The sequence below is a fragment of the Leptidea sinapis genome, chromosome 22 (genome assembly GCF_905404315.1).
Source record: "Leptidea sinapis chromosome 22, ilLepSina1.1, whole genome shotgun sequence".
Taxonomy (NCBI): Eukaryota; Metazoa; Arthropoda; class Insecta; order Lepidoptera; family Pieridae; genus Leptidea; species Leptidea sinapis.
In genome coordinates, this window is record NC_066286.1 from 1,937,472 (window position 1) to 1,951,976 (window position 14,505).

The 14,505-nt window shown below is 37.0% G+C and overlaps 1 protein-coding gene across 3 annotated transcripts in view; it reads right to left on the reverse strand.

The window, feature by feature from the left end:
* Positions 1-3: 3 nt before the first annotated feature.
* Positions 4-14,505, reverse strand: part of LOC126970973 (uncharacterized) — a 41,729-nt gene continuing 27,227 nt past the window's right edge. For 2 of the 3 annotated variants that reach the window (XM_050817128.1, XM_050817129.1), the window contains 8 exons: positions 14,320-14,486; positions 10,436-10,521; positions 7,842-7,917; positions 5,941-6,043; positions 4,497-5,266; positions 3,457-3,544; positions 1,892-1,994; positions 4-1,247 (listed from right to left, as the gene is read on the reverse strand). In XM_050817128.1, coding sequence (XP_050673085.1) covers positions 1,060-1,247; positions 1,892-1,994; positions 3,457-3,544; positions 4,497-5,266; positions 5,941-6,043; positions 7,842-7,917; positions 10,436-10,521; positions 14,320-14,486 — 1,581 coding nt within the window. In that variant the 3' untranslated portion in view covers positions 4-1,059. The remainder of the gene's footprint in view (positions 1,248-1,891; positions 1,995-3,456; positions 3,545-4,496; positions 5,267-5,940; positions 6,044-7,841; positions 7,918-10,435; positions 10,522-14,319; positions 14,487-14,505) is intronic. The other variant, XM_050817130.1, reaches the window with a different exon arrangement.

Below are 14,505 nucleotides of genomic sequence, written 5' to 3' on the forward strand. Positions count from 1 at the left end.
ATGTCTTTTATTTATTCCTTTATCTATAATACTATTAGAACTAAGTTTATTGGTACATAATTATACATTTATAATACAGAATACATTCAGTACATAGTTATTATCTAATAAATTAAAATATAGTTACTGTACAAAGTATTTTGACTATTGAATTACAACAGAGACCCACAGTCTAAATAAATATCGATATTGAGACGACAGACTATCCGTGACGCACTTTTTAGTCTCTGATAATAAAACAATATAGAATTATATGCAGTACCGCAAACGACGGGCAAAAAGTCTGACACACAAAATATCCTCGTAGATCTGACAGACCGCGCCATATAAAAAGTACGCCAAAAACAACGTTCGCGTTAACACGCAGACGACGCTCACTTTAGTAGTTTAGTCTGTCGTCTGCACTTGCTAAGTGATTGACGTGTATCATTGCGTTAGACATCGATGTTGATTCAAGAAATAGAAAACAGACCAGCGCTGTGCGATACATCTTTGGCAGATATCATGACAGAATTTTAAAAAGAAAAATGTGGGATGAAGTGTGCAAATTTATTTGGATATAGTTTTAGAACTGAATGTTAAATATAAAACAGTCGCTTTAATAATCGTTCTGAAAGAATAGGTGGAACCCAAAATTATCTATTTCTTCCTCTTTTTTATATCTCAAGTACAAAATAATACACCGCAATCTCTGTACTTCCATTGCGTGTACATTCGTACTGATCTGCCGACAAAATGAGCGAAAGTGTACATCGTGTGCGTTGAGTCTGAAATATCTGCCACAGACATTTTGCGCGCAATGCAGACTTTTTGTGTGCCGCAGACTCGATAGCACGAAAAGTGTGTCATCTGTGATAACGGGATGCCTAAGGGAGTGTAACGCATTCTGGAAAGTCAAGACGGCGTGGACAGTAAAATATTACACTGCGATCCAACATATCTCAAGTGATCATATTATAAACTCTAATAAATAGCAAATCAGTTCGTGACGTGTACTATAAACCCTTACAACAGTCATGTAATAAAGGACGCGATGCGGGGAACACTAATATCGGATTACTATAACTTAGTTTCTGGCTTGTGTCCGGGTTTCCGCAGCGCGCGCCGATGTTTGCGGTCGGCGGGCGGTCGGTCGTGCGACGCGTCGTGTCGGTGGCTGAACGCCTCGTACGTGGGCGGCTGGCGCTGCGACGACGCCGAACACTTGGAGCGACTGTCGCTGTCATTGTCGCAGCTGTCAACGTCACCTGGACATATTGAAAATGAATTAAATAATTAGACGTGTTATGAATAAATGATTAGAGTAAAATTTTAAGATGCGCGCGCATCACTGTAACACGAATGTAACAGTAACTGTGAAGTTGCAAGTTGGTTCCTAAAAATTTCTGACGTTTGCGACATTCCTTATTTTTTTTTTGGTTTCTTCGTCCATTATTAGGACAGGCAAAGGGTGCAAGCTCATACAGCCGTACTCGTTATTTAATAAAGTTGTGTATACGATTGTTGCCCACTGTCAAAATGCGTTCCAAATAGGACGATTTATACAGAGACACGCAATGTTCTCTTTAAAAACAGCATTTTTTCCCATTGATATAACAGGATTATATATAGATGTAAGTTATGTGTACGATATCTTTTTTTATAACAATCTCAATGATTTCAATTGGTTTAACAAAATATACATCTACATAATATCATCTTTAGTGTAGATGGAGGCGTAAAAAAGAATCTTCAATAAACATATATTAGTTCTTTGTTACCGATATAAGTCATGGTTTTCTTTAACCCTATAACTGCATCGGTTTCAGAGAACTGCACCCCGATGTCATAAAATTATTATTATTTAGATTGTGAAGGATGGCATTAGACTTAGACCAAAGGATGTAATTACCGTCGCTACTGTTATTGCTGGGGAGGTGCGCGTCCCGGAGCCGAGGGCGCCGCCGCCAGTAGCGGAACTCGCGCGGCAGAGTGTACGACCGCGGAAGTGATATCTGAACAAAAAAAAGAAAGATTTAATTAACCTGTTAAAGTAAAAGTTCTTTAGGCGGGACTTGGGGGTAACTGAGATTATTTTTCTATTTCTATTCAATTGAAACAATTTTTTAACCGCTATAATTTAATGATTTTCGAAGATTGTCTTAAATTGCTCATTAATATATTTTGAAAATCTCCAAGTGTATTATTGGTTTATTCATGACTTTGTATTAAATAAAAGTTTTCAGATTTTTTTTGACGTTCGCGACATTCATTAATTTTTTTTGGTTTCTTCGCCCATTATTAGGACAGGCAAAGGGTTCGTGCCCATACAGTTATACTATAATCGTTAATATTCAATAACAACGTTACAATGATATGTGCTAATAATAATTTAACCTTCAGTTTTTGATTCTCAATATTTTATTTAATGATTGAAAATTTTAAAACGTGAAAGTGGTATTAATTAATTTTATATAGAATATAAATGAAAAGAATAATCAGTTAAATGGCGGAGTCCCAGGAACATTTCACTCTTTTATCAATAAATAAGAAAAAAAAAAGAGAAAATTAAAGACCTGATCATTATCTTGACCCCACATCGTTGTCATTATGAAGTTTACCGTCATTTGTTGCCTCCGAAGTTGTATTTGCTGTTGACAGATGGTTTTTGGCAAAATTTACTGAACGACTGAGTATCGTGTTCTTTTTTGGTATCTGTAGTTTTGGGCTTTAATTTTGGAAAAATCTATTCTCTTTTACCAAAAGTTTTGGTTGGTCGAAACGGATGTAGTGATTTGGACGGTCTGTTATGTGTTCACATACAGCTGACTTAGAGAGTGACGTCTGTGTTTGATATCAACAATGTGTTCTTTAAGCCGGCAATATCTCAAGCCGATGCACAAGATGGTTTGATGATCACAGGAATGATTTTATTTTTTTCTTTAATAAATTTAATATCTACCTAATTGTTAAGAATTGCAATAATACCAATTTCAATGGGAGAGTCAAAAACTTGAAAAGTGACCCTATTGATCACAGTCAATTTTAAGTAAAAGAATGACTCCAAACCTCAATACAGGAACCCATCGTCACCGCATCCTGATCTGTTATGAACTATGACGTCATTGTACATGTTTATCAAGCGCGCCAAAATGACTGGCCGTTGAAAGTACAGTAGGTATGCGGTGGTAGGCTTTTTTTAATGCCTTGCGTTATTTTTTCACGAAAGCAAAAATATGCTAATTTCCTATTGATGTTGGAGTAATCCGAAACGTTATTATTCTTTCACTCAGAGTCAACCCTGCGTGGAGTCAACTGACAGTCGTCCGTTTGCATATGATACAACTGATTGGTGATATGTAATATGATTGCCTATCCCCATCTAAACAGGCGGGGGTTACATTAGTATTATCTTATCATACTTAGGTATCTACAAATTCTGTATTATTTTTTTGGGAATAATCATGTAGAAAGTACCTGGCTGTCAATGTCGCTGGGCGATCGTGGCGTCTCTCTCGCACACTCACCGCTGTCTCGCTCTCCACAACTGTCTTCCTTTTTCCTGCTGCCCACACATACAATATATTTAAAAAAACATCCATACAAGCGTGATTGGAAACGAACATTCATTCTGAGTTCATCAGAGCTGAAGAATGGGCTTCATCTAGTCCCGTTTTAATACTGATGATTTACAGTCAGTTTTACGAACTATGCATACTCTAAACATGTTTATAATTTGGAGTCCCTAAAACAATCCAAACGTTTGCCAGTGAAGAATGATCCCGTAGGAAAACCTGGCCAATATGGCAATAAACGTTTTATGCAAAAGAAAACAAAATCTTTACTGGTAACAATATCAGAAAGGTACATCTTCTGTATGCATAAAGAATAAAGTCTGAGCTCGAAACTTTCGTATTTCGAAACGTCAGTATTTTTTCATAAGAAATATTTTTTCTTTAAAATATGTGTTGAAGTGGGTGAGAAATTACGATCAATGATTTAGTTATATACACACACACATATATACTATAGTATATATTTATATAAACTATCATATACATAGATACAGCTGCAGCAAATATAAAGCGTAGAATAACGGTCAATTATAATTGAACCTTCAAATTCTTGTGATCTTTTTAGCGTCACAAATTCAGTGCTTTTTCTATATACCAAAATTAAAAAAGCACTTAAATTGTGGTGTTGTTACAATCTATGGGCGAAAAGTCAAAAAAGTTAATAAATTCAATAAAAATTGTAATAAAGGGGATATTGTGTACCCAATATTTAAGCAGTGAAATTACTTTGCAAATGGACTCAACATTTTATGCCTCAAGGTGACGAGCGCATTGTAGTGCCGCTTAGAATTTTTGGTTTTTTTCAAGAATTCTGAGCGGCACTGCATTGCAATGGGCAGGGCGTATCAATTACCATTAGCTGAACGTCCTGCTCGTCTCGTCCCTTATTGTCATAAAAAAACAACAAGAGTAATCGCCACTGATAATAATAAATTTTCTTACCTGTAAGTTCCCGGCCAATGACAGCAGACCTGCCTGCCGCAACCCTCCAGGTAGTGCGGCGCCAGCAAGATCTCCGGGGTCCGACACCTTTGCATTTTCTTCAACAACTCCATCTTCTTGAGCGCGGGGTACCCGAGCCTTTCACAATCTGTCACCTGGCAGCCGCCCTCGTACACCCGCATACTGTCAACGACGTTGACATTTGACATTGACATAAGCCCGCTATTGAGATACTCGTCTTTGTACTCGCAATAGAACTCTTGTCTATGCTCATCTTGTCGATTCTCATCGTAGTTGGCGTCGCTTGCGTAATTCCGCGGGCTAATATTGCGCTGATTCCTGCAGTTCTCACCTCGATAGCTTACAGCGGTATTGTCACGTAAATTGGCCGGATTCTCATAGAACGTCCTGGACTCGTAGGTGTCTAGTTTGTCGTTCGTTTCATTCTGGGTGTATTCTGGTTTGATTTCTGTATAGGTGGAGTAAATGCAGGTGTGTGGGGGCGGATAGTTTTGGTAAGAATGCGAGACTTCTATGCTAGGCCAGGCGGGTTGTTCGGCATGAGTTTTAGCCCTGGGTATGGGCTGTCTTTGCAGACTGCTGTAAATTTCTTCTGCAGCGACGGGAGTTGTTTTCGCCAATTTCCCCTGTTTGATCTCTTCTTCGATAACTCGCAGCTCGGCAAGCTGTTTCTGCTTCTTTTCTTGCAGCTTCTGTTGGATGTTCACCCTGGATCCAACGCTTGACCCCTCATTTTCTGATGAGCCTCCCTAAAGTGAAAAATTTATATGGTTATCATTTAGGACCCTCTCTGTGACTCATTAACTTAATGATCTTCCATGACTAGCTACGGTTCACTGTCGAATTCAGTTATTTTATGATAATACATAATTTTTGTTTAAATTAAATTATCGACAATAACCTATCTTACCTTAGTTTAACTTACTAGAGATATTAAAATGATTTGAGTTTTCTTTAATGTTAATTCCGCCGAATTAGAGGCGAAACACGTGTCGAATTGTTTAAAGACAAATATTGGCGGAATTAACACTAAATAAAACTCAAATCATTTTAATAATTATGGATTTCCGCAAAGTAACGCCTATTTCAATAAATTTACTAGAGATAGAAAAATTTATCCTTTTACGCTTACTTACATTTCAATAACCTATCAACAGATAGCACTGGACTATAATTACTAACAAACTATATTGGACATAACTATGGATAGATAAGATCTTGTCATTAAACGGTGATAAGAATCTATCCGTAACTAACTAACTAACGTTAGAGATACGTTATTGAAACGCACGGAACGCGAGAGGTCGTGGGTTCGAGTCCCGCATCGTTCATATAATTTTGTATTCAAATTTTATTTGTCTATTCTAAAACTATTGATTAATCTATAAATTATGATTTAATAATAGTATGTGGTTTAACTTACGTGATGGTTGTGCGGTAGAGGTCTCCTCCAGAAGGCTGCCACGGGAGCCGCGGGGGGAGGAACGAAAGATGTCGGCTTCTTTTTCTTACGACCGTTTGCGGTACTAATAATAAACATAAGCAATTCCTATTACAATAAGAACGTTATAATATTTGAGAAAATATTCACAAATTAAATTTTTACGTATTTTTACGACAGACATCGCAAGACGAGCATTTAAGCATTAAGGCTGATTAGATTGAGAGTGCAACATTTCCCAAACCGTCTCTTGATAGACAAGCCTATATTATCACACATTTTTTAAGAAGTCCACAAGGTCTTTTAATAGTTAGAGATCATAACTATTGATGCTGCAAAAGCCAATTAAAGAAAAACATAGTTTCAGTCACAGATATGTTTTACGATTTGTTTTACGAGTAATTTACTTGGACACCGCAGTGCTGTTCTTGCTAGCATCATGGACTAGCATAATTCATTATTTTTTATGACAATAAGGGACAAGACATCACACGTCACAATGCAATGCAACTACAACTGCGCTCGTCACCTTGAGACATGAGATGTTAAGTCTCATTTGCCCAGTAATTTAACTAGTTACGACGCCCTTCAAACCGAAACACAATATTGCTTACACAGTTCCCTTTTTGATTTTGTACTTCTGTTAGGAATCAGTTGTGGTCTTATTGATTCTGTATGCTGACAAACTTGCTTTGACTTTGACTTGAACATCTTTTCACGTCAACTGTTGAGGTGAATGCAAGAGCAACAAGACAGCCGCATAGAATGGCGTTGAAACATTGTCCTAAAACAACACTTTTTCATAAAAATAGCCATAACATGTGTATAATATTATATATATAAAAGAGAATGTATGTTCCCTAATAACTCCTAAACTACTCGACCGATCTCAATGAAATCTTTTGTAATAGATTCGTTGAAGCTCAAGGAAGGTTTACATATATAGTTTGTCGTGTTACGATCCCACCCACGCATTTACTATAACTCTCGAACCGTTTATTGACAGAACAGCGTCTGTCGGGTCAGCTAGTATATAACGAATTGTCTGAGAACTTGAAAATACTGCCAAATTAAATGTTTATACCAAGAGTCTTTAAATGGCTGCTAGAAAATAATTTATAAAGTATTAATGAATATTTAAATGTGTATTAAGTTTTTGCATGCTTTTAATATAAGCTGGATAGAGGACACATTGTAATATTTTAATTCTAATAATCTGGAAACACCCTATTCCAAAGCAAAATAATTTCATTTCATTGATGCTGCCAGCGTCCGAACACCGTCGGTGTAAACTAGAATCCGAGTGCATTTCTGTAATGTCTAGCTTTTCCGAGTGCACTGTGCACTCAGATAGTGAAAACCCCGATTTAACATAGATGATATTATTTATTTATGGTGTATGTGGGTGATGCAGCTACTGTACTCAATAACTTTTGTATTAATTAACATTTACTTTTTTGACTTACTCGTGTAAGACATTGACTATTTGACGTTTGAGTGTGTTTGTTGCATCATTTTACATATTATATTGTAATTGAAATGATTTTTAAATCGATGTAAATGTAAATATTGATATAAAAGAATGGCAATGAGTTTCTTGCTACTTCTTCTCATTAGCTCAACCCTTTACGAAGTAGCGGTAGATTCAATAAGAAAAAAATATTTTTTTGACATTCATAAGTGTCATTTCCGTGACCTACGTGAATAAACTGATTTTGATTTGATTTGATAAGTACTAATAATTAGAGAGCCGTTTTTTTACTTCAGTAATACTGCGAAAGCTAAAGAACCGATCGTAAAAATGCTTATACCATAAAAAGTAGCGTGTTTGTTATTTAATAACAGTTTTAAAATAAGTAAAAAGTACAACAAGGCAATATTACCTATTATTGACCGGGTTAGAGAACCTACAGTTGAACACACCTGGAATGACTGTGTTGTCGTTTTGACACGATTTACCTGAAAACACAAGTTTATAACATTTAATAATTGTATCAACAAATTGTACAAAATAAGCCTAGGCTGAGTTGCAACTAACTTTAACAATAACAAACATGTTAAAGTACCGGTTAAGCAAAAAATGTGATGCACCATTTGACAATTTTTAGATGACGTCATAACTTTAACTGATAACCGTCCAATATTCGCCGGTTAAACCTATTGTTAATGTTAAATAGCTAAATAGCGACCTGTCAAAAGTTTCAATTAAATCTATAGCAAGCAATAATATGATAATAATTTATTTGTTTCATAAAAGTACTTATCCCAATTAATATGAAATAAATGCAATAATCAAAGATTAGTATTGATATAAAAGTTACGATTATATAATACGATGGTTCAACACATTCCCCAGTCTATCTTAAAGCCAGCGTTACTGTTAACGTTAAAGTTGACTTAAGCTTTAACTAAGAAGTTTTGCTTTCAAACAATTTTTTTAATAATTTAAAAAAAACAGTTACGTGTGAGTTAGACTCACATAGGAAAGTTGTTGAAGCGATAAAAATTAAAAGTTGTTTTATCGAGCTGACTTTTGTTGTATCGAACGCTTCGGGTACTGCTTACTTAGCTCTACCAAGTCGTATAGTAGGCATAACTACTTTATGTTCGTTCTATGTAAATATTGTTAATATTTAAATATCTGTAGAATTCATTAAGGTGCCTTTATAATATTTTTTAATATTAAATTATCAAGGATAAATTTCTGTGACAAAACAGTCAATATACTGATTATTTCTTTAAATTTGTCTCATAACAGCGATTTACAACCTAGGTCCTAAAGAATCATCAAGAGAAAAATTTGTTGACGGTTGCTTTTCAATATATTCTTGATAAGGTTTTATATGTTCATAAGCATATTAAGGAATTTGCTAGAAACTGTGACAATCATAATGTTAACACGAGGAACAAACATAAACTTGTTATGCCTACTACTCGGTTGGGTCGAGTTAGTAAGTCTTTTGTGGGGCGATGTATATATATATGCTTTTACAACAAGATCCCAGAAAATATTCAAAGCAAAAGTATTGCGATATTTAAAAGAATCGTTAAAAACGTTTGTGTGGTAAACGTTACTAAAACATAAATGACTTTCTTAGTGATACCACAGATTAGGAATGGAGCGACCGCCCTCAGCCTATTAAATAATAAGTTTAATTGTACATTATTACTTTGTAAACATAATATTTGGTGGAAAAAAAGCCCGCTGAGTTTGTTGCGCCCATTCTTCTCAGGTCTGAGACATTATTTTTGGAATGGGTGGTAGTTTTTGAGTTTCAATAAATGATGTCACATCCTATTTTGAATAAAAAATATTTGAATTTGAAATGATTCTGTAGGACCTAAATTTTAACAGCTAATATGATGCAACCCAACCTTAACTTTTACAAACAATTAATAAGATCGTGGCATTAGAGAAACCTTCACTTGTGCATTGTTCATTTCATCTTACGCCGTCAGCGATTGGTTATTGGATTTAAGCTTGTCATACACGAAGTCAGTTACATGTGTTGGGTGTTTGAATATCACAACACGATTTTGCTACTTATTGAGTAAATATTTTTTTTATTATCAAAACAGTACTTTCTTAATTAAAATGACTGGGCGCTAACATCTTATAGCAAGTTTTTGTGACAACCCTAGCATATATTTAGTGACTAGACGTCGAGACTGCGATATATATAATTTGTTATTTTAAAGTGACAACCCTCACTTCTAGGATTAATTATTATACAAATTAAATTTGTAACCAAAATTAATGACAATGCGGGACTCTGTCCAGCGACTCTTTCCCAATGAAGCAACCGTTCGAGTACGTATGATTCATAAATTTTGGAATATCATTTTCAACTCTCAGGATGTGGCTCCATCCACAGGATCTACTTTACAATTGATAACCTGCTCAACCCCAATAATTGCATATTAGGAAATTCAGATGTCGTTCAAATTTGTTATTTCAAAGTGATGTCTCTCACTTCTGGGATTAATTATACAAATCTTAGATAAATAATTTATACGTCTGGATAGAGTCTCTAGAGAAGACCGATAAAAACAGGCCAGGAATACTAGTTGTTATCTGTATTATTAAGATATCTACGACGACCGGTCCTGCGATCTTGACAAGATCGTCGGTCCATCTTGTGGGGGGCTTACCAACACTGTGTCTTGCGGTACGTGGTCGCCATTTTTCGAGAACTCCCCACCGGCCATCTGACCGTCGAACTATGTACCCTGCCCACTGCCACTTAAGTTTCGCAATCATTTGGGATATAGTCGGTGATTTTGGTTGACCTGCGAATCTCCTCATTCCTGTTTCGATCTCGCAGGGAAACCCCAAGCATAGCCCTCTGAGCAACCATGAGCTTTCTCATAAGGCCCATATTTAGCGACCACGTCTGCGTACCGTAAGTCATCACTGGCAACACACACTGGTTGAAAACTTTCGTCTTCAGACGTTTATACTACATTATTTACTAACCGTTTTTATGATGAGAGGCGTCAGTGCTATTGGTCCCGTGCTGTTGTTCTCCGAGCATGTACCCCAGCCGACGAACGTGGAAGTACCTACCACAATAGCACATTCAAGCTGGTAACAATTTTAGAGACAAGTACATACAGTGGATTCTCGATAACTTGGCGATGGTAGGGACATCGCTTTATTGTGTGTCTTCTACCGCATTTATCACGGGGAGTATTCCGAAGAGCTGTTTCACCCGATTCCTGCCGCCGAATTCCACCTTTGCACGACACGCTACAAGTTAGGATATCATCCTCACCATCTGGTTGTGTGGCGGTCCTCCACAGTGCGGTTTTCAAGGAGCTTTCTTCCACGTACTACGGGGCTGTGGAATGACCTTCCTTATGGGGTGTTTTCGGGACGATACGACATGGGTACCTTCAAAAAAAGCGCGTACTGCGCCTCTGATGTTGCAACAGAATGTGGGCGGCGGTGATCACTTAACACCAGGTAACCCGTACGCTCGTTTGTCCTCCTTTTCCATAAAAAGACTCATAATTATATGACAGGGAGAAGTAGTTTTAAACTTGGAATAAAGTCAAAGTCAAAAATACTTTATTGACTTAAAATCAACAGATTGCTCGTCAACGTCAATCACTAATAATAAAAATAGTTTAAAAAAAAACTAAAAAACATGCTTAGGTTGAAAAGATAATAATTGAAATTTAGAAGAAAAAATGATATAAATTAACAATAATCTTAATTTGCAAATTGAAAAATGTAATGATTCTATCAAATTAATGTATTGTCATCGGTCCTCGATAAATCAACGAAGTTTGAACTAAATCTGTCTGTTTAAAGTGGGTCAAAATCGCACCAAAATGAGTCGATTACAAACAAACATACATACAGGTGAAGCTAATAAATTTATACAATATGCTATTTTCACAAAAGTTGATACATATACAGGGTGGCCGAGAAGTTGATGTCCAAAGCTAAAATTTGAAAGCCTCATGGTGATGAGTATCCGAATCACCCCTATGTATGTTATACGATTTTGCGTAGTTTAGGAGATAATAATTTTTTCCCCTTTTATCCGCTTTTTTCACCTAATTGTGGTTTGGGATTTTTTTCAAATTTTTTTTAACACTTTTAGTTAATTTTATTGTTGATAATTATTAACTGCAGTTGCAATAACCACATAAGAAACTATGAATAGTTTAGACAATGCGGAACTGGTTCTAGCTATATTTAAAAACTTCCCAGAACATAGGCCAATAAAATGAGCCAAATTCAAATTAAGCTTTGGACATCAACTTCTTGGCCACCCAGTATATTTAAAAAATAATGCAATCTAGTAAAATACACAAGGTTGAACCATAAAATTTATAAAAAAGTAAAAACCATAATATTATTTTATTTTATATTGTAATATCGTCTACGTAGTATTATGCCTTCGACATGAGTCTGCGTTTAATAAATGATTTATATTTATTTATTGATAATTCAAATAAATAGTATTTTCTTTGTTTAACGCGAGTGTTGCACATATAACTAAAATACTTTTAAAGATTAAAACGCGTGTAATTACCAAAAACCATCTGTCTACAGCAAATACCATCTCCGAGCCAATAAATGGCGCTTTTTTTTTTATGGAATAGGAGGACAAACGAGCGTACGGGTCACCTGGTGTTAAGTGATCACCGCCGCCCACATTCTCTTGCAACACCAGAGGAATCACAAGAGCGTTGCCGGCCTTTAAGGAAGGTGTACGCGCTTTTTTTGAAGGTACCCATGTCGTATCGTCCCGGAAACACCGCACAAGGAAGCTCATTCCACAGCTTTGTAGTACGAGGGAGAAAGCTTCTTGAAAACCGCACTGTGGAGGACCGCCACACATCCAGATGGTGGGGATGATATCCTAACTTGTGGCGTGTCGTGCGATGGTGAAATTCGGCGGCAGGAATCAGGTTAAACAGGTTAAACAGCTCTTCGGAACACTCTCCGTGATAAATGCGGTAGAAGACACACAATGAAGCGACGTCTCTACGCAACGCCAAGTGATCCAGCCGTTCACAGAGCACTGAGTCCCCGACAATTCGAGCTGCTCTACGTTGCACGCGGTCAAATGGATCTAGCAGATACTGGGGTGCGCCAGACCAGAGATGACAGCAATACTCCATGTGTGGCCGGACCTGCGCTTTGTAGAGCGCTAGAATGTGGGCCGGCTTGAAGTATTGCCGTGCTCTATTGATGACACCCAGCTTCTTCGAAGCCAATTTGGCTTTGCCCAGATGGCCACGGAATTGGCAATCGCTCGAGATTTCGAAACCCAGTATTCCGATACTAGGCGCGGCTTTAAGAGAAGTGTTCTCGAAGAGCGGTGATACGACAAATGGGGTTTTTTTAGTGGTAAACGCGCAAACTTGAGTCTTCTTTCTTTGATTAACGCGAGTGTTGCACATATAACTAAAATATTTTTAAAGATTAAAACGCGTGTAATTACCAAAAACCATCTGTCTACAGCAAATACCATCTCCGAGGCAATAAATGGCGCTAAACTCACTTTATTTATGTAGGTCACGGAAATGACACTTATGAATGTCAAAAAACAAAAATATTTTCTTATTGAATCTACTGCTACTGCGTAAAGGGTTGAGCTATTAATAATATGTAGCAAAAACTCATTGCCACTCTTTTAAATCAAGAATATCCGGACGACCGAGCCTTGCTCGGATTTTTAAGAATGCACAAAACTTGAACAAAAAAAACTAATAGGACATCTGGATTCGAACCGGGGTCTCCTGCTTTCCGGATCACCCAATGTCCCATCTGAGCTATAATAGTCTTGTATATAGTGGCGAAATTTACCTTTGTATTCTAATGTTATTGTAGCTGTTTCTCATTCAAACATGGATAAAACCATTTTTTTTAAATTGAAACCTAGCTAGATCGATTTATCACCCCCGAAATCCCCTGCATACTTAATTTTATGAAAATCGTTGGAGCCGTTTCCGAGATTCAGATTATATATATATATATATATATACAAGAATTGCTCGTTTAAAGATATAAGATTTACATTTTCATCGTTACAGTTAATGAACAAATCAGACCCACCAGGAAAGTGAAGCTAGTTAATATTTCGGAAGTAACAGATCTAATTTAAGTCGAATAATGATAAAATTACCAAACACACAAGACACATAATTACTAAGACAGTAGAAGTACGTTAGATCTCTACTCAAATGATAACTGAGAAATATTGTATAATTGACGACCCCTATAGCCCAGTGGTTAGTGACCCTGCCTACTAAGCTAGAGGTCCCGGGTTCGAATCCCGGTAGGTGCGCAATGATGACTACGAATGTTTGTTTCCGAGTCATGGACGTTTATTTGTATTTATGTATGTTTAAGTAACTATATTGTATTAAATATATCGTTGTCTTGCACCCGTAGTAGTATAGTACAGGCAATTTTTTTTTGAAAACAAGGATCGAGACGAGCAGGACGTTCAGCTGATAGTAACTGATACGCCCTGCCCATTACAATGCAGTGCCGCTCAGGATTCTTGAAAAACCCAAAAATTCTGAGCGGGCACCACAATTGCGCTCGACACCTTGAGACATAAGATGTTAAGTCTCATTTGCCCAGTAATTTCACTAGCTACGGCGCCCTTCAAACCGAAACACAGTAATGCTTACACATTACTGCTTCACTGCAGAAATAGGCGCCGTTGTGGTACCCATAATCTAGCCGGCATCCTGTGCAAAGGAGCCTCCCACTGGTAAATGGCTTTGCCTAGCTATGGGGCAATATAATTAGTGTTAGAGTGTCAATATTATTATTATTAAAAAAAAAATAAAAGTACCAGGGCCACAGAAGTATATTAGAGGTTAACTCACCGGTAGTACAGAATGCAACAAAACAGGCCCGCGAAGAATGCAGCGGCCGCAGCGGGGGCAACCCGCGCAGGGTCTGGAACCCGCGCTCCACCTCGGATCCCCACGGCGCTCCACCATGACACGACTAGGACTGCGTTCTCCACGAACATTACACAGTAGAATATAACCTATTCAAGAAAAAAAATC